The sequence below is a fragment of the Helianthus annuus genome, chromosome 11 (assembly GCF_002127325.2).
Source record: "Helianthus annuus cultivar XRQ/B chromosome 11, HanXRQr2.0-SUNRISE, whole genome shotgun sequence".
NCBI lineage: Eukaryota > Viridiplantae > Streptophyta > Magnoliopsida > Asterales > Asteraceae > Helianthus > Helianthus annuus.
Window position 1 is genome coordinate 19,901,506 of NC_035443.2, and position 20,429 is coordinate 19,921,934.

General features: G+C 36.9%; 1 protein-coding gene across 1 annotated transcript; it reads right to left on the bottom strand.

Annotated features, from left to right (window-relative positions):
* Positions 1-6,165: 6,165 nt before the first annotated feature.
* Positions 6,166-7,494, bottom strand: LOC110901692 (receptor-like protein 43). The gene has a single exon (XM_022148495.1). The coding sequence runs from the start codon at positions 7,492-7,494 to the stop codon at positions 6,166-6,168; it is 1,329 nt and encodes a 442-aa protein (XP_022004187.1).
* Positions 7,495-20,429: the final 12,935 nt, after the last annotated feature.

The window sequence follows — 20,429 nt, forward strand, 5'->3', positions numbered from 1 at the left end:
GATTATTCAAGATTTTCCTGGGTAGCTTTCATGGCACACAAGAGTGAAACCTTTGGTATTATCAAAAACTTGATCATTCAGATTGAGAATTTGTATAAGTTGAAGGTTAGGCGGATACGTAGCGACAATGGTACTGAATTTAAAAATCATTCCATAGGAGTTTTGCATTTCAAAGGGTATTCTTCATGAGTTTAGTGCAGCTTATACTCCTCAACAGAATGGTGTCGCTGAACGTAAGAACCGCACATTGATCGAGACTGCTAGGACAATGTTGGTAGAGTCGCAGCTACCCATTCCATTCTGGACTGAAGCTGTGGCCTCTGCATGTTACACATTGAACCGAGTCCTTACAGTCAAAAGGCACAACAAGACCTGCTTTGAGCTTCTTCAAAAACGGAAACCAGATTTGTCTTATCTAGAACCGTTTGGAGCTCCATGCACAATCATCGATCCTAATGGAAAGTTTGGGGCAAAAGCAATTGATGGATACTTTCTTGGGTATGCCACCCCTAACTTACGAGTCTGGAATCTAGAGACTAAAAGGGTCGAGGAATGGTCTGAGGTCAGAGTACAACGGCACACTTTGCCAGTCAAAAATCCGGGTCAACCTTGGATGTTTGAGTACGATGACTTCTTCAATTCGATCAATATTGAAGCCGTTGAAGAAAATGTTGCGGCTAGGATGTTTTTCGAGAGTGACAATGCAACAGTTTCACCGGTGGTTCGTCCAATTCTTGTTAATCAAGAACCATCCTCTTCGGTGAACAATAATACTCTCAACAATGAGGATTTTCATGATGCAAACGAATTGAACGAATCTTCAGAGGATGATGAATTTGTAGATGCAGATCAAGAAGCCCCAACAACAGCAGTTCATGGTACTTCAGAGGGTACTCCTCCAGTGGATGCCCATCGAACAGCTGAGGCTACTGCATCATCCTCTTCGTCAATTCCGGGCCTTGAATTGGTTGTTGATCTTAATCTGAACAACCTGGGTATAAATGTTCCAGTTCCAGATAATCCAGAAACAAGGATTCATAATACCCATCCTCAACAAAACATCATTGGAAATGCGCAAAGTGGCGTTCAAACAAGAAACATGTTGCGAAACAACAACAATGCAGGCTTGTATGCAGCTATTCGAGAATCCGGGCAACAAAACGATTGGTCTTTCGCGTGTTATGTCTCACAGGAAGAACCAAGAACGTGGAAAGAAGCTTTGAAAGATAATGCTTGGGTTGAAGCAATGCAGGAAGAACTGCAACAATTCCAGAAGCTGGGTGTCTGGAAACTAGTAGAGAAACCTGCTGGATACAAGAAGATTGGTACCCGTTGGGTTTTCAAATGCAAAAAGGATGACCGCGGAGTTGTTATCCGAAACAAAGCACGTTTAGTCGTTCAAGGTTTTCGTCAGATTGAAGGGATCGACTACAACGAAGTCTATGCACCGGTGGCACGTCTCGAAGCAATTCGAATCTTTCTAGCCTATGCATCCTTCAAAGGATTCAAGGTTTATCAGATGGACGTGAAAAGTGCATTCTTACATGGTGTGGTTGAAGAAGAGGTATACGTCGAACAGCCTCCAGGTTTTGAAGATCCTATCCATCCCGATCGGGTTTGGTTGCTCAACAAAGCTCTTTATGGTCTTCATCAAGCACCGCGAGCTTGGTATGCAACTTTATCTCACTATCTGCTGGAGAACGGTTTTCGAAGAGGTCTTATCGACTGTACTCTCTTCATCAAAGAACAAGATGGAGATCTTCTTCTGGTACAGGTATATGTTGATGATATTATTTTTGGTTCTACTAATGATGTCTTGTGTAGGGAATTCGAGCGCATCATGCAGGATAAATTCGAGATGAGTGCTATGGGGGAAATGACCTTCTTCTTGGGCCTACAAGTACAACAAACAGAGTCTGGGATATTCATCCATCAGACTAAATATGTTGGTGACATCTTGAGCCGGTTCCAGATGTCTGATGCAACGCCCATTGGTACCCCATTGCCAACTAATCACGGAATTACTCCTGACTTGAAGGGAGAAGCTGTTAGCCCCTCAAACTACCGCGCGATGATTGGATCTCTTATGTACCTCACAGCATCAAGGCCAGACATAATGTACCCAACGTGCCTGCTTGCCAGATATCAAGTTAATCCGAAGGCCTCACATCTTGCAGCTGTTAAAAGGATTTTTCATTATTTGAAGGCGTACCCTGACACCGGTCTGTGGTACCCTAGGGATAATAACTTTGAATTGGTAGCTTTCAGTGATTCTGATTTTGGCGGATGCAAAATCGACGGTAAATCCACAACGGCTGGATGTCAGTTTTTAGGAAATCGCCTAGTCACATGGCAGTGCAAGAAGCAGCAGACGTGTGTCGCTACATCAACATGCGAAGCTGAATACATTGCTGCCTCAAGTTGTTGCTCCCAAGTTCTTTGGATTCAACAACAAATGCGGGACTACGGTTTTGAATTCCTAACTACTCCTATTTACGTTGATAATTCTGCTGCTTTAGATATCACTAGAAATCCTGTGCAGCACTCAAAGACCAAACACATCGAAATCAAATATCACTTCATACGTGATTGCTTTGAGAAAAGGCTAATCGATGTTGTTAAGGTCCACACCGATGACCAACGTGCCGACTTATTTACCAAAGCATTTGACAAATCAAGATTTGACTTTTTATTACTGGTAAACGGCATTAAGGTCAAGCAAGAGTAAAACCAACATCGGAAAATCATTTTTGTAAATATCTTTGTGTCTTTTAAATTTATCTTAGTTTATTGATTTTAGGGGGAGTAAATCCAAAAATCGGAAAATCCAAAAACATCGAAAAATTTCAAAAACACAAAAACAATAGAAAAACAAAAATGAGTTTCCTGGAGAGCAAAAGAGAAAATGATAGTACATCAGTGGTCTATCCAAACCTCTTTAAACCTTAAATGAAAAACGATAAGCAGCTCTATATAAGATGTATCGGTAGGCTCACAATCATTTTAAAGTGTGCAGGGTGATATAAATCTTAATCGACTGAAGACCAGGTGGGAACCATTCATTGGCATATGGTCTTAGTACCGAAATTTCGTTTGATAGATTGCCGAGGTTCTGAGATATTCGGTCTTTATGCTGCTTATCATCTGGGTACCATGGTTGTATCTTTTACCGAAAAATAACGGGGACGCAAGTCTAGATCTTCCATGATACTATACATACGTGTACATATTACATACTGCATTCGACCTCAATAAGTGATAAACAATCACATGTCCAAATCAAATAAGTGATAAAATATCACATTTATCCGGGTGTCAAGTTCGTCTCTCTGCTGTACGGAAGTACTGACCTATTCACGGACTTGCACCTGTGCCCTCATGCATATGAAAATCAAGTTCCTCATCAATAAGTGATTATATCACATAGGGCTTGTTTTCATTCAAAATAAGTGAGTATCTCACAGCTTATACGATCAAACAGATGATAATCGGTATACTCACCAGTAAGATGAACTCTCGTGCATACCTTGATACGGGAATGTGTCGTGATGTGGATGAACACCGGTCGGTAAGTATAAATCATACCTTAACGTATCCCCTCGCCATGATTACATCTGATAAGTTGAGCTTAAGTGGACAACAATACCGATAATTGTTATAGGATGCTTATCTTAATGTTAACTAACTGAACAACAAGAGTGTTTTGGCATGACTGTACACTGATATGATTCTCTTACCCTCGAAACTCGCAAAAAGAATGTTTGTATATATTTATCTGTTTATTGCTTAACTTTTATTGTTTTCTTTTAAACAGTTTCGTCGTTTGGTGCATATCAGCACGACATTAGCGGTGATGTCGTTTGATAACACTCAAAGGATTTTAAATTGTTGTCTTTTAATTTCAAAAATACCAAAAAGATTTTAGGCGTGTTTTAATATAAACTTTGTAAAAGCCAAAAAGATTTTATTTCTACTTTATTTTCGATCGTACGATGTTGGAGCTCGAGTCTTCGTTACCTGAAACCTAAACGAAAACCGAATTGACTAAATCTTCATAAACGGTCAAAATTTGCAGATTTTGAAAGTTAGAATTTAAAATTGATAAATTTATTAAACTTTCAAACTGTCGGACGGTGTTTGATTATGACATGGTCATTCGTGTGTCATTTGGTTATACTAACTATTCCAAGCAGTTGTTCTCATTACGCGTTTAGATTTCTTGCATGTGCAGATTCTAAAGGCTAGGAGAACATGGTCAATGACAAGCTTTGGAATGAAGACACGACGAGAAGGCGCTCAAAGGATGAAGATGATCGAGTTGCCGCTGGTCATCATCAACACCACAAGGATCTCACTTCATAAAGACCAAGTCATTCACGAGCATAACTCAAGGGGGAGCTTATGCCAAGGGGGAGTTTGTCAACACACTTCCTACATGATACGGGTAGTTTGTTGATACACTCTCTGCTTTCAAGACGTGAAGACTTTGAAGATCCTCCGACTATAAAGACTTGATAGGACATCAGAGTTTTGGGAACTCGAAGACCAAAGACCGTCGAAGTTCGAGACGAGTCTACAACTATAGAAGATAAAGACAAAGCTACAGCCAAGGGGGAGTTTGTTGGTGCATTTGTGTCTGTACTTTGTCTGTATTCGGTCACGATGTAAACGATGTCCTTGTCAGTCTTGTAAGTTGACCAAGTCAACCGTCCTCCTGGTTTGACTTGGACAACAGTTTGTATGTTGAAAGATGTTTGTCTATGACGAAGGATAGATCGAAGGATAGCTTGAAGGATAGCTCTCGAAGGATAATGTTGATCCTTCGAGGTGATCGAAAGATGAACCTTCGATGGATGATCGATAGATCATCCTTCGAAGTCTATGCTGATCCTTCGATTGACTTGTCATCGATAGATGATCCTTCGGACCATCTATCGGATCCTTCGGACTGGACATCATGGGCTGGGTATAAATACCCATGCAGTGTATGTGTTAGACAGACACTTAGACAGATTCACATAGAGACTTTCGAGAGAGCTTGAGAGCATTCTGTCCAGAAAACACACACACACACATTGAGAGTTTGCAAGTTAGATTTGTAAACATTGTGCTTGTAACCGAAACCTTCATTTGCATTAATACAAGTTGTGTTAATCGGTGAACCCTTGTGTTGTGTTTATACTTGCTTCATCCCGGTTTGCTTGCTAGCTTGGATTCCGCACTTGCTAGTGGGTTAGTATAACAAGGTTTAGGTTCGTCATCCTTCGACAAGGGACCTACACCCTGCTTTTACAAAAAGAGATCTTCTTTTATACACCTCGAAAATGGATATGTCAGTTTTGTTAATTTACCAAAATACCCCTCCATTATATCACATATTTATTGTGGTGTCCATTTTTGATTCGTTAATATTGGTTCTCACGGTTCTCGCAACTGGGGGTGGTTTTCATTTGAACCAACCGATCCCTATATATATATACATATATATGTTCAACACAATATAATTGAAGTTTTTAATTTGCGTATACGGACTGCAATTGTGCTTGAGTTGCGATCTGCTCCGGTTAAGTAGAACCTTGCCAATCAGCTTCATTAGACCAGTGTTGTACTACGTTTCCATCTACTTGTGTATGAATGGCAACGGACCGAGTATGGCTAATCCTAATACTATATCAAATTAAGACTTGTTGAAAATACAACCATACGAATACCGGCCTGGGGATTAAATATGGTGTAATATGGTGTATCATCTGTTTTCTAGCTACTTACTAGGTCGATCTTCATTAATATAATGAATCTTCTTTACAATAAAAAAAACCTACTTGTGTTCCTACATTTCTAACAATTTGTATGCTTCATTGATATATATTAATTTGCTGAAAAAATAAAAGACACTAGATATCTAAAACATTCTCTGAAGGAAAATCAATAGCAAATATTTGCTAAGATATAGAGTACACTTATATTTGTATTACATGATTTAAAGATATAATTGTAAAGTAGCATAACGTGCTATAATTCATCCAAAAGTACAACCATGAAGACGTTAGTTTTTCCTTGTATTCCTTAATGGCCTTACCCAACTGTCGTTTCTCATCCCTAGTCGTTCAATGAACCAATCACCATACCTTGCATAAAGAAGGTTTCCAATAACAATTCCAATTATCAAACCACTTCCAATAGTATCACCATCCAATCAATTATGTCACTAGGCATGAGAGACTTATACTCATTGCTACTTGTCGGGGGAAGTAATACCTTGAACTTTCCACATTCCTTAGACATTGGTTTTCCACACAATCCGGGATTACCCAAGTAGGAATTGCTCTCGAATGTGTTGAATTGTTTCCCTTGTGGTATGTGCCCATCAAGGTGGTTGAAGGACACATTCAGAATAGAAAGGAAACCAAGTTGCAACAATTGTTGAGGGATTTTTCCTGATAGCTCATTTTGGAAAAGATCCAAAGATTCAAGGTATTTTAGGTTTCCCAAAGACGGCAAGATATGACCGGTAAAATGGTTGTTGGAAAGATTAAGAGATTCGAGTCCTTGAAGATCTTGGAGTGATTGTGGGATTTGCCCTTCAAAGTTGTTACATGAGAGATCGATGGCTACGAAGATGTTCAGAATTTTCTTGTACTCTAACTTGACACCTTTGGTTGTTAACGTCATCGAGTATGTAAACGGAAAAGTCCCAAATGAAGTGAAGGGAATGACGGATCCCATAGCAGCTGATCTGCCCTGGTAAACAGATTTCATTGCATTCCAAGTTTGGAATGACTTGTGAGGCAATTGACCACTAAAGCCGTTATTGGAAATGTCTATGATCCGTAGCTTGAGAAACAGCGGGCTAATACTTGAGAGACCTTGAATTGCACCATAAAATTTATTGGACCTCAAAATGAGCACTTGTAGGTCGGGAAGAGTTCCCAACCAAAGCGGAAAAACATCTTCAAAAGAATTGGCTGCAAGAGAGAGAAACTCTAATTTGATACAATCAGCCAAAGATTTTGACACCTGACCACTAAATTGATTTTCACTCAAATCAATCTTCTTCAAAGGGCTTCCTTGCGTACATGTATTCATCATTGGCCCATGAAAACTATTTTGTTTCAGATCTAAAACCGACAGCGAATTGTACAAGTTGCCAAAACAAGAAGGAAGGGTTCCGGTCATCTTGTTAGAAGACAAATCTAGGAATTGAAGGAATTTTAGTTCACATATCCATGGTGGTATTTCTCCATTCAAATAATTGTTTGAGACATCATAAGCAACTATGGTGTGTGGAGACATTGGAAGCCTCCCTTGTAGCTTATTATATGACATGTCAAAGAATTCCAAACAAACCCATGGGAGTAACTGGGGATGCTGATCAAAGCCAGTGATGAAGTTGTTTGCCAGGTCAATCATTTGTAATGTTTCTTGGCTATTATTCCAAATCCAGTTTGGTACCAGGCCTTCAATTTCATTGTACCTAAGAGCTAAGGCTTCCATTTTTTCGTTTGGAAGCGTAAAAAGGCTGGGAATCCCTTCAAGTTGCATGATGACAATCCTAGAAGTGACAATTCTGGTAGGGTGGCATTGGTGTAATTGCTGGTGGTTACAAATGACAAGCTATTTTGATCTATACTCAAAACTTCGAGTTTGTTGAGTCCTAAAAACGATTCGAGTCCCACTGTGCCATTAAATTTGTTGTAACCTATGGTAAGATACTCGAGACTTTTGAATTTCAAAAAAGAGCTAAATATTTGTCCTTGCAATTGATTTATTTTAAGGTCTATCACTATTAGTTGGGTGAGGTTTGTAAATGAAGATGGGATACTACCATAAATAAAATTTTGACTCATTGAGACAATACTAAGTTTGGTTAGGTTTGCAAGATAGGGTAGGATTTCATCGTGTATGTTCATACTATCTAGATACAGTTCATTTAGATTAGTAAGTTTGTTTATCCAACCGTACATGCTTCCTTTCTCAAACTTGTTATAAGGAAGATCCAAAATAGTGACTTTCGAAAGACTTACCAATGAAGGGACTAATCCGGCTAACTCATTTTCAGCAAGACCCAAGTAAGTTAGATGTGTCAAGTTATGGAGTGAACCTGGAATATGCCATGAGAAATGACAAATTTGAAGGGACAAGACTTTCAGATGGTTAAGATTGCTTATGGATTCCGGTATAATCCCAGCAAAACCAGTTGAAAACAGATATCGCTTCTCAAGTAACGAGGTGTTATGAAATTCAGGTAAGAAACCAGTGAGGTTGGAATTGTTTCCCATGCTAAGATGTTTCAACTTCGGTAGGTGAAATACTGCTGATGGAAATTCATCTCGAAGCTGACAATCTCTGAGTTCGATATGCCTCAAGGAAGAAAAATTGGCCAAGAAACGAGGAACGGAGGAACTAATTATTAGAAAAAATAAACTCGATTATATCTTAGTTAATTATTATGATACTTATATGTAACATTATTACTATTATGTGTGTGTATTATGTAAATAAGCGAAGGGGTATGTGTCATATGTGACACCGGTTCAAATGGCAGTTTTTGGCGCCAATCCTAACTGCCATAAACAACCGCCAACCGCCATCTTCATGTCTGTATATATATACATTTACCGGCAGTTTATGTTCTGTACCAAGATATTAATCCTTAATATCCGTATTCCGAATTCTTTCTATTATCAATTACAATCGAAGAGTGTGTGGTCCTTGTTGACAAACTGATTCAACATGAAATCCAGTTATGGTTGTGATGAATCAAGTTCTGGTTATGAACATGATGTTCATGACAAACTTCCGCTGCCAACAAGTGGTATCAGAGCCACACCGGATCTTACAGAAGACGTGACTCATGTGTCTGCGTCGGTGCTTCCATGTAAGCACTGTTCCGATGAACAACGTGAAAGATAAAAGGGCAAAGTGATGCAGAAACGGTGCTATTATTGCAAACTGGCAGGACATCAAGTAGCATTCTGCAAAGAAAAAGAAAACGATGAAGCGGCGTTGTTGATCAGGCAAGTTATGGACGTCGGTACACAAATTCAAGATGCAGACAACACAAGAGACTCAGAATTCATCATCAGTGGAACAGACGGTGGACGTTGGTCAGAAATATGGTATGTCAGTACAAAACTCAAGCGTCATTTTTCAGGAAATTTAGAGTCTTTCAAAAGAATCAAAAACATATATGGCGTCGAAACAAACACCGGAGAAAATCAATTTTTCTTCATACGGGGCTTAGGGGTTGTGGATGTTATATCCGGAAGTGAAAATTTTCGAATTCAAAGTGTGTATTATACACCAGACTTGGATAGAAATGTCCTCAGCCTTGATCAACTGATCATACAAGGCATTACGGTGAAGTTTAACGGCGAGAGATGTAAATTGTTTCCTATGTTTTGCACACCACTTCAGAATAAGAAAAACTATTTTAATGGAACAACAAGAGAAGATGAAATGGGTGAAAAAGAAAAACTGTGCATAATAGAGAAACAATTGGAACATGAAACATTCAAATCCGATTATTTGAATGAGTATTTCGAAAGGTTAAACTTGTCTTCCAATGAACCCGATTGGAACATTATGATCCTGCAATCCATGAAGTTCAACAAATTTCAAGATTGTAAAGCCCTGTTAGACATGTTAGAAGACGGTGAATATGTAGCGAAATACAAGTATTACATAGAAGGAAAATTTGAAGACATGATTGACTGGTTCCTGCGCATACAAATGGGGATACGTTCAAGACCAATACCGGTGTTCATAAGAAATAATAAGAGGGTAAATCTGTTAGATCTTTACATGGTAGTCAAAAGGGAAGGAGGTCACCGTACTGTGACGTTTAACAATCTATGGGCCATGATTTCTAAAGACATGGGGCATGAGTATGAAGATGGAGAATACATGAGGATAGCATATGCCATGTATTTAGATGTTCTTATATACTATTATAAGTTCAAATCCATTCAAGAAAATGTCAGAGGTAATAGTTCACATGGAGCGGCAAGGAGTGAGGATGTAGCTGCTGAAGGAGGAAGGAGAGCCATTAGCGAAGGATGCATGCCGGAAGATGAAAGAGAACACTATGCTCTCTTCGCAGGAAATGATTGGAAGGGAATGAACAAAATGCAGAAGCGGCGAAGATTCGATTTCAGGCAAGCAGAAAAGGCTGTGAACGAAGCCAACCGAAGTGTGTCAATGAATTCCCGTGGATATAATCCAGTTTAAGGGGGAGTATTAGAAACAATAAACTCGATTATATCTTAGTTAATTATTATGATACTTATATGTAACATTATTACTATTATGTGTGTGTATTACGTAAATAAGCGAAGGGGTATGTGTCATATGTGACACTGGTTCAAATGGCAGTTTTTGGCGCCAATCCTAACTGCCATAAACAACCGCCAACCGCCATCTTCATGTCTGTATATATATACATTTACCGGCAGTTTATGTTCTGTACCAAGATATTAATCCTTAATATCCTTATTCCGAATTCTTTCTATTATCAATTACAATCGAAGAGTGTGTGGTCCTTGTTGACAAACTGATTCAACATGAAATCCAGTTATGGTTGTGATGAATCAAGTTCTGGTTATGAACATGATGTTCATGACAAACTTCCGCTGCCAACACTAATGTCAACTCCAGAGAGATCGAGGAATTCCAGACTAGTCATGTTTTTCAACAAATACTCAAGCCCAGGATTTGGAAGCTTTAGGGGATTCCTAGATAGATCTAACGAAGAGAGTAGCATTAAGTGTGAGAATTCATTTGGGATATGGCCATTGAATCCAGAGTAAGAGAGATCGAGATGTCTTAATTGCTTTAGACGCGCAATCTCAGGTGGGATTCGAGATTCAACAAAGTTGTTCATAGAGAGATTGAGGATCTGAAGATGAGCAAGCTCGAAGAGGGTACTACTAGAGTTGATAACTCCAGTGAGATTTCGTCCGCTCCAGTCAATCCCAATCACATGGCCCTTGCTACACACCACACCGTCAGACAAACAACAATCAGAGTTTGATATATTGCTCCAAGACTCGAACTTTTGAAACCCATCAGCATCATAATTCTGATGATGAATGGTTTGTTTAAATTGAAACAAAGCTAAACACTCTTCATCATGGCTTAACAACGATGCAGTGCATGTTAGAAGGACTAATAAGCATAAAAGAAAGAAGGGTCGCAAGACTATGAACGCCATGAAGAGAAGTAGTTTAATTTGATTGTATTTCATATGTTAATTTCTACCTTTATACACAAGGGAGAAAAATATTTTATTCATTTTGATTTGAAGATCTACACCGGTCAGTAAATATAAAACATTAAGTTGCATACTTCTATTGATGAATGTTTCAAAGCAAGTGGGCGTCGATGTTTAGGTGAAGTAATTTTTATTATTTACTGTCATTATCAATGAGCTAGAGTTATGGACTTTATTCACGCTTCAAAGGGGACCATAATCATAGATGAATGGGTTTTAAATTTTAAACCTTCCATTTTTTTTAACGGCAACACTTACTTTACTCTATTTACCAATAATTCTAAATTTGTTTTTATCAGGTGAGCTAGCTGCACATTAGCAAAACTTTTTTAATTAATTACGTACTTTTTAATGAGTTTTGAAAAGAAGGTTAGGGTGGAAGGAGTGGGTTCGGGGAAGCCTTCAGTAACCCCACTTTACCGCGCGACAAGGGGATGCCACCTCCATTCTGTTGGGATTGAACCTTGCTTAATCGGATCATCATCATTCAGATGATTCAAACACTTGTTGGCAGCGGATATACTAGACATACTTGAACAATCAGAAATGAATGAATGGACAAACAATTATCGGGAATGATTGAATGTCTTGGTGCCGGTTAATGTTGCCGGTCCTTACATTTAAATACTTAACAAATTATGGCGGTTAATTGAGGCGGGAAAACTGTCATAGGCAGTTTCGAATATACCCGCTTATTATACCCACCATAACTTATCATCATGATCCGAGTTCTAACTAATACGAATATAAGTACATATACATATCATAAATTAAGTTTAATCGTTTCTTCTAATACTTCCCTCTAAACTTAATTACGTTTGGTAGCACCCTTAAGAACACTTGCATTTGCTTCTTCAACAGCTTTTCTTGCATGATCAAAGTTGAATTTCCTTCTTTTCTTGTGTGCATTCCATGCTCCTTCCCAACTGTTTTCAGCATACAGCGCATAGGATTCCATTCCAGTTACTTCCTTGATTTCTTCAGCACTTGTGCTCCTTCCGAGGCTGCATTCAGGTACATCTTCCCTTCCCTTCATCCTTTCTGAGTTGTTGGCTCTTGTTTGCACGTCTTTAAACTTGTAATAATACACTAGGATATCTAAATACATGGCATAAACGGTCCGCATGTATTCACCATCCTTGTAGTCATAGCCCATGTCTCTAGCGATAATTGGCCAGAGATTATCTTCGGTTACACTGTTGTAACCACCATCTCGTTCCACAATCATGTACAGACTCAGCAGGTCTACCTTTCTGTTCTCGGTCATCACCGGTGGCATAGGCCTTGTGGTTATACCCAGGAAAGTTATGACAAACCAAGACACCATTTCTTCGAACTTCTTTTCTAGTTCATACTTGTAATGGAACACAAACTTGCCATCCTCTAACATATTTAACAGATTTACACAATCTTTGAAATCATTGAATTCCAAAGCCCTTATAATCATCACACTCCAATCCGTTTCATCGGAGGAAACATGTAAATCTTCAAAATAGGAATTAAGGTATTCCTCTTTGTATTTTTCATTTACATCATTCAACCTTATCACCTTTTGTTTTTCTTTTAGGCCTAGTTCATCTTCCTTCGACAGCCCCGTTATTTCATTCACAGTGTTATTGATAGGAGATGAGAACATAGGAAATATTTTGCAAGTATCTCCATCCTTTTTAACCGTAAATCCTTGCATTGTTAATTGATTTAGACTGAGTACGTTCCTATCTAATTCCGGTGTGTATAAGACACCCTGAATCAACAACCTTTCATTATTGGACTTGACTTCTACAACCCCTATGCCCCGCATAAACAGGAAATCGTTTTCCCCCGAGTTGGTTTCAACCCCCACCAAATGTTTGATACGTTTGAAAACATTTAGATTACCGGCATAGTGTTGTGTAAATGAAAGACTAACATACCATATATCTCCCCATGTACCGCCCTCTGATCCTGTCACAATCATCTCGTTCCTATCTTCTGCAGATTCCCTTTGTTTTCGTATCCCTGCATTTACCGCTTGAGAGACAAGTTGTGTGTTTTCATCATTTTCCTTTGATTTACAGTCATATATGAAGTGGCCTGGACGATGACAGTAATAACACAATTTGGTCCGATGATTTTTCTTTTGCAGTCTAGTTTCTTCATCTTGATAGTGTTGGCATGGAAGGGTTGTCACCGTGGCTCTGATACCACATGTTGGGATTGAACCTTGCTTAATCGGATCATCATCATTCAGATGATTCAAACACTTGTTGGCAGCGGATATACTAGACATACTTGAACAATCAGAAATGAATGAATGGACAAACAATTATCGGGAATGATTGAATGTCTTGGTGCCGGTTAATGTTGCCGGTCCTTACATTTAAATACTTAACAAATTATGGCGGTTAATTGAGGCGGGAAAACTGTCATAGGCAGTTTCGAATATACCCGCTTATTATACCCACCATAACTTATCATCATGATCCGAGTTCTAACTAATACGAATATAAGTACATATACATATCATAAATTAAGTTTAATCGTTTCTTCTAATACATTCGGTGTTCGGCGTTTGCCCAAGACGGTGAATGCTCACCGAAAGAGAAACCGAAAGAGAAGAGAAGAGATAGAGGAGAGAGAGAGAGGGTTAATGGTGGACCCCACCTTTTTTCAACCAATCACAATTTTTTTTAAATTGTTTACCACTCTCCATGTGTTTGACCATTGCTAGTGATTGAGTGTAAAATGGGGAGTGAACGGAAGAGTTGACATGGCATGAGATTATTGAGTAGCGAAAATGGGGAGTGTTTGAGCACTCCTTCCACCCTTAATTAGATGTCTCGTATCTACATATTCATGTTCCTTAATATTTTTAATATATAACATACTAGCATATTAACCCGTATAACAGGAAAAAAATATAAATCATAAATTAAGGTTTATTAGTAAAATGACTTATTACATAAAATACTACAAGATAATGAAACAAAAGGAAAAGTTACATTTTCAATTATCCAAATATAATTTTCTAAGTTTCTACTTCTCTCTTAAGTCACTATATTCTATGTTATGAGATTGTGAAAATGAACTCTAATTAAATTCTACTATGTATGTTAATCATAATAAATACTTTGATATAGATTCTATTTTAGGAAATATGGAAAATGAGCAGAGATATGAACATTATCATGGTATATAAAATATTATATATTAAAAAATCATACCATAAATAAAATTACCATGAGTTAAAAAATAGGACTAAAGTTTTTAAAACTATAACTTTGGGTATCAAGAAAAACTTTTTACATATTGTCTGTATTTACATGTACCCAAATTAATATTCTATAATATTATATAACGTCTTGTTTAATGTTTAGCCTCATACTTAATGTAAGTCCCCGAAATTGATTCAAAACAACCTATTCCTTGTTGTTAATACACAAACAAGTGCGGAATCCCGATTTTCATACAAACCAAGCAACAACACAATCAATACTAGAAAGATATCACTTCAAAACATTCCCTTGTATTGATTTCAGCAGAGTAACATTAAAAAGTTCACCAAAATGCTCTCCTACTCTCTGAGTGTGCTCTCCGCTGAAACAGAGGGTATCTGCTGGTATTTATAGCACATACCAGCAAACTTGCATTGAAATAGAACATATTCTATCGAAATACAACAAAATAGACATGACATGCATCGAAACAGGACCTATACAACGAAATAGACATGACATGCATCGATATACATATGTTTGTATCGAAATAGACTATTTTGATAAGTCTATTTGGATGTCCTGCATTACTTCTATTTCGATATATATATATATATACACACACACACACCTTCTATTTCGATATGCAATCATTCATGCATTTGAATTGAAATGATGACATCATCAACCATCTCGTTCTTGTGTCTCCGTCATTCGTGTGTTGTTCTCCGGGTTGCATGACAGAGGAATGTTGTGACGTCGATCTTGAACTGAACTGAACCGAACCGAACTGAACTGAACTGAGCCACGTTCTTACAAAAGTACAACAACAAACTCCTCCTCGGGATGTTGTTGGTGATGGTTCATTCTTCATGCTGCAGGATCTTTGAAAGTCTTCACGTGTCACAATCAGGAGGTGCATCAACAAACTCCCCTTTGAATGTTGCTCGTGAATCTTCGATCTTCAAAGCTTCAGATCCTTGTGGTGTTGAAGTATGGTCAACTGCAACTTGATCATCTTGATCCTCAGATTTCATCCATATCGTGTCGTCACTCCACACCTTGTCATCTGACAAGTTCTCTTTGCCTTTAGATTGCTTGAATGTCACATCTGCACATACAAAAAAGCTAAACGCGTAATGAGAACAACCGCTAGGATTTTAACCAATCTTAGAGAATTTTCAGTTGAAAATTTCACTAAGGATTGATTTTAAACAATATAAACAGACGACTCACATGAGACCAACTCTCATTTAACTACCAACCGACATCACTTTGAAAGTTTCAAAATTGTTCAATTTTAGATCTTTAACTTTCAAAACTTGTCTACTTCGACCATTATGAAGATACGATTGTTTTCCGGCTTTCAATCGGGTTTTGGTGGGATAGATTCGAGTTCCAACACGATCAATCAAAAATAAAATAGAAGCAAGATATTTTTGGTTTTTATATAGTTTATATTAAAAGACACCTAAAATCTTTTTGGTACTTTTCACTTTTCAAATGTAAAGACGGAAAGCAATAGATAAATATTTACAAACATTCTTTTTGCGAGTTTTGAGGGTAAGAAAATCAATCAGTGTACGGTCATGCGAAAACACACTTGTTGTTCAATTAGTTAGCATTCAGATAAGCATCCTATAACGATTTTCGAAAATGTTTTCTACTTAAACTCAACAATTAGATGTAATCATAGCTTGGGGATATGTTTAGGTATGATTTATACTTACTAACCGGTGTTCATCCACACAAGACACATTCCCGTATCAAGGTATGCACGAGAGTTCATCTTACTGGTGAGTATAACTTTTATAATTTGTTTTGACGTATAAGATGTGAGATACTCACTTATTTTATGGATGAAAACAAGCCCATATGATAAAATCACTTATTAATGTGGAACTTGATTTTTAATGTATGTAGGGCACCAGAGCAAGTCTGTGAAGAGGTTAATCGTACCGACAAAGAGACGAACTTGACTCTCGGATGATAGATATGATTTAGAAACACTTATTCGGGGGTGACTGTGATATTTTTATCACTTATGATGGTCGCATGCATCATGTATTATATACAAGTATGTATAGTATTTACACGTATGTATGGTATCATGGAAGTTCTAGACTTGCGTCCGCATTATTTTCGGTAAAAGAAATAAACAACATAAAGACGACGTATCTCTGAACCTCGACAATATATCTAACGAAATTTCGGTACCAAGACCAATGCAAATGAGCGGTTCCCACACGATCTTCAGTCGATTATGTTTATATCGCATCTCACACTTTAAAATGATTGTGAGCCTACCGATACATCATTTATAGAGCTACTTATCGTTTTCCATTTTAAGTTCAAAGAGGTTTCGACAGACCACTGTTTTACTATCATGTTTCTCTTTTTCTCGCCAGGAAACTTATTTTTGTTTTTCTGTTGTTTTTGTCCTTTTTGATGTTTTTCAATATTTTTGTATTTTTTTGACTTGGATTTACTCCCCCTAAAATTCAAAAGTAAATTTAAACTATTAAATAAAATCTTTTGGGATTTTCTTCAAGAAAAATATTCACAAAAACGATTTCCCGATGTGAATTAACTCATGTTTTACCTCGATGCCGTTTACTAAAATTAATTTAATAAAAAATGATTTATCAAATTTTGGAAAAATTAGTTGGCACGTTGGTAATCGGTGTGGACCAAAACAACATTGACTAGTTTCGTGTTGAAACAATCACGTGTGAGGTGATATTCGAGATCAATGTGTTTGGTCTTGGAGTACTGTACGATATGTTAGTAATTCGTAAAGCAGCTTAAATATTGACAAAGATAGGAGAGATTAGAAATTTAAAACCGTAATCCTGCAACTGCTTCGTGTTGACAAGTAGCGCATTGACAAGTATCTGAGTGTTCTCCCAAATTGGATATCCACCCGGTGTGGATTTCATGGTCGATTTTGCAGCAACTTCAAATAACTGAGAAATCTCTTCACAGTAACAAGATCATAAACCTCCGGGTCCGGCCGGCAAGAAGCAAGTGAGCATGTGGGAAAAGTTTTCAACCTCATTCATCACCATTCTTTCACCAGACATTCTCTTCTTTTATCCCTCCAAAGGCAACATACCCTCCTAGATATAACAATGTGTCGGAGCTTCATTTCGCCGATAAGGTGCCTGGATGCTCCACTGTCAACAATCCTACGACTATTAATAGTTCCCTTTGGAACATCCTGCACACTCACTTAAAGATCAGTTGGAGAGGGGGACCCAAGCCTTCGTTGACTTGGGTCGTCCGTCATCATCGAGAATTGTGACTTTGATTTCCCGATGATTCGGAATTGATTGAACAGGTAAAAGTTGAGCAACGGATCTGATATCATGGAGACTCATCACAAAAAAACAACAGAAGCATAACTACTTCAGTTCCGACATCATCGATTGAGACAACTCCATAATGCGACTTTCATTCATTGAATCAACGCTTTAATACAGCTCTTAGAGTGTGTCTGTATGTGTGTGTGTGTGCATGAGAGAGAGAGAGAGAGAGAGAGAGAAAGAGAGGAAGGAGAGATGAATCACCGGAAAAAGCTGTCGGGAAGACGAATGGGATTGGAGTTGAGTGTTAGTTGCAGAGATAGGGTTAATCGTGTTAGCACTTTTTTTAGCCTTAATTGTATATTCAAAATAGCTTTAGTTATCGTATTTCTTTAATCGTAACCGAACTTTGGTTGTGGTTAATCGATTGTTAAGACACTATTGTGTTTCCGGTTTCCTTTATAAATAGTTTACCCCAGATTTTTTTCTAATTGAATATGACTTAGGTTTGAACCAAGCAAGCTTTTTATATCAGTTTTAAGAATCAAGAATCAAGAATATAATATCTCATTTTTTTTAGTTGAAGCAAGAAAATGATATTCGATTGAAGACACATATATACATATCGATTTTAAGAATTAAACAAATAACAGTTAATTCAATTCATTGACGATCATTATCGGTTAATTATATATAACTACAAAAAGCAACTTGGGTTTTGTCTTATTTGTTTGAACATCGCGTCCCTTCGAAAAGGTGTGATATAGCTAACAAACAACTTAGGTTATGTCTCATTTGTTTAAACATCACGTTCATTCGAAAAGGTGTGATTTGACTTTAATCCATACCATTGGAAAGGGTGTGATTTTACCAATTTGTTAGGGTCATACCTTTTTGTTTAAAAGTCACGTTGTTTAGAAAATTATATTATAAACTTGGTCATACCTTTTCATTTAAAAGTCGTCTCGGTTAGAAAATTATTTTACACCTTTTGTTTAAAAGTCGAGTCGCATCGGTTATAAAAGTATATTATAAACTTGGTCATACCCTTTCATTTAACAGTTGCCTCATTTAAAAAAACTAATTATATATAACTACAATTACTGACTTTGGTTACATCTTTTCATTTAAAAGACACGCTGGTTAGAAAAATTAAATGAAAAGACACGCTGGTTAGAAAAACTAATGGACGGTTAGAAATAACAATCCTTTCGTTTAAAGTCATGCAGCTTGAAAAAGTTATTTTGACGGTTAGATGATATAATCAGTTTTTAAGGGCCGCCTAATATGAAGCCAAATGACCTTAATTTATCCAATAAATTATTACATGAGCGTCAATTACTTTACACGTATCCATAGGAATTTATGCTATAGATTACATGACAATATATTATAGGTATAAGTGTAGGTCCTTATATAAACAGTAAAAACCAACAGTTTAATGACATGTGTCCTTAATTAAAAAAACAATTTAAGGGTATTTTAGACTTTTTCTACCATTTTATTTATATCTAACTAAAAACAATAATTAAATTACCACTAAATTCATGCAAGATTAATTCAAATCCTAATCTCCTAATCTATTCTTCATCGTCGAATCAACACCGTAATCAACATCATCATCAGCACCGTAATCAGCATCATCAGCAACACCATAATCAACACATCGTCAACGTCAGCAAATCAATCAGCATGGTAACACCACCATAAGCATATCCGACGGTAACATCCCACACCACCACTATCAGCACATCCCGTAATCAGCATAACATTGTAATCAACACCGTAATCAGCACAATTTCATGTTTTTTTTTTATTTTGTAAACAACAGATACTATTACATAACTAACACAATTTTATTTTTTTTTAATTTTATAAACAACACATACTGATACATAATAGCACAATTTCATGTTTTTGTTTTAATTTTGTAAATGGCACATACTATTACATAACTAGTAGAAAACAAGTTTATTCTAAATAGGCTCTCAATAACAACACAAAAGGAAAAAATAGAAACACATAAGAATTACACAACAAAATAAGAACTTATGTATAGATTTAAAATCAACACAATACATTTTTCATATTAGCACAATCCAACTACATAACTAGCACAATTATACAACACCTTTTCTAACTTTTTCAAAGATAAAAAAATACTTGATGTTTGTTAATAAGAAAAATTATAGCAATATGATACTTATATTAAAGATAAAAAATATTTAATTTTATGGTATACTATTTTCCTTGTGCAAAGATCAATTTTTCCAACTTATCATAAAGTTAAGACATATGGACTCTTTAGACTGTTACTTGGACTTTGGTGGTTCTAAATATTAGACAAGGAAAATTTTTGGTCAAACAAAAACAAAAATTGAGTATTGAGTTTGACACTAATTGCATGTTGCCCACTCATTTTTTTTTCCACAGAGTGATCCTATTTGTGTCCACATAAATTGGGTTTAGACGTGTAGTTAAAGTTAAATAGGAGGCTTTGTTCCATCAATTTACTAGATTTTTCGGAGTTTAACTATCGGAAGAAAGAAAGGTATTGTTAAAACGGTATATGATCATATAGAAACATTTATCTTTATACTAACTGTAAGAACCAACAGTTTATTGACATGTGTCCTCAATTAAAAAAATGATTTAAGG

Coding starts and splice junctions, on each gene's coding strand:
- LOC110901692 (XM_022148495.1), bottom strand. CDS start 7,494: ATGGAAGCCTTAGCTCTTAGGTACAATGAAATTGAAGGCCTGGTACCA.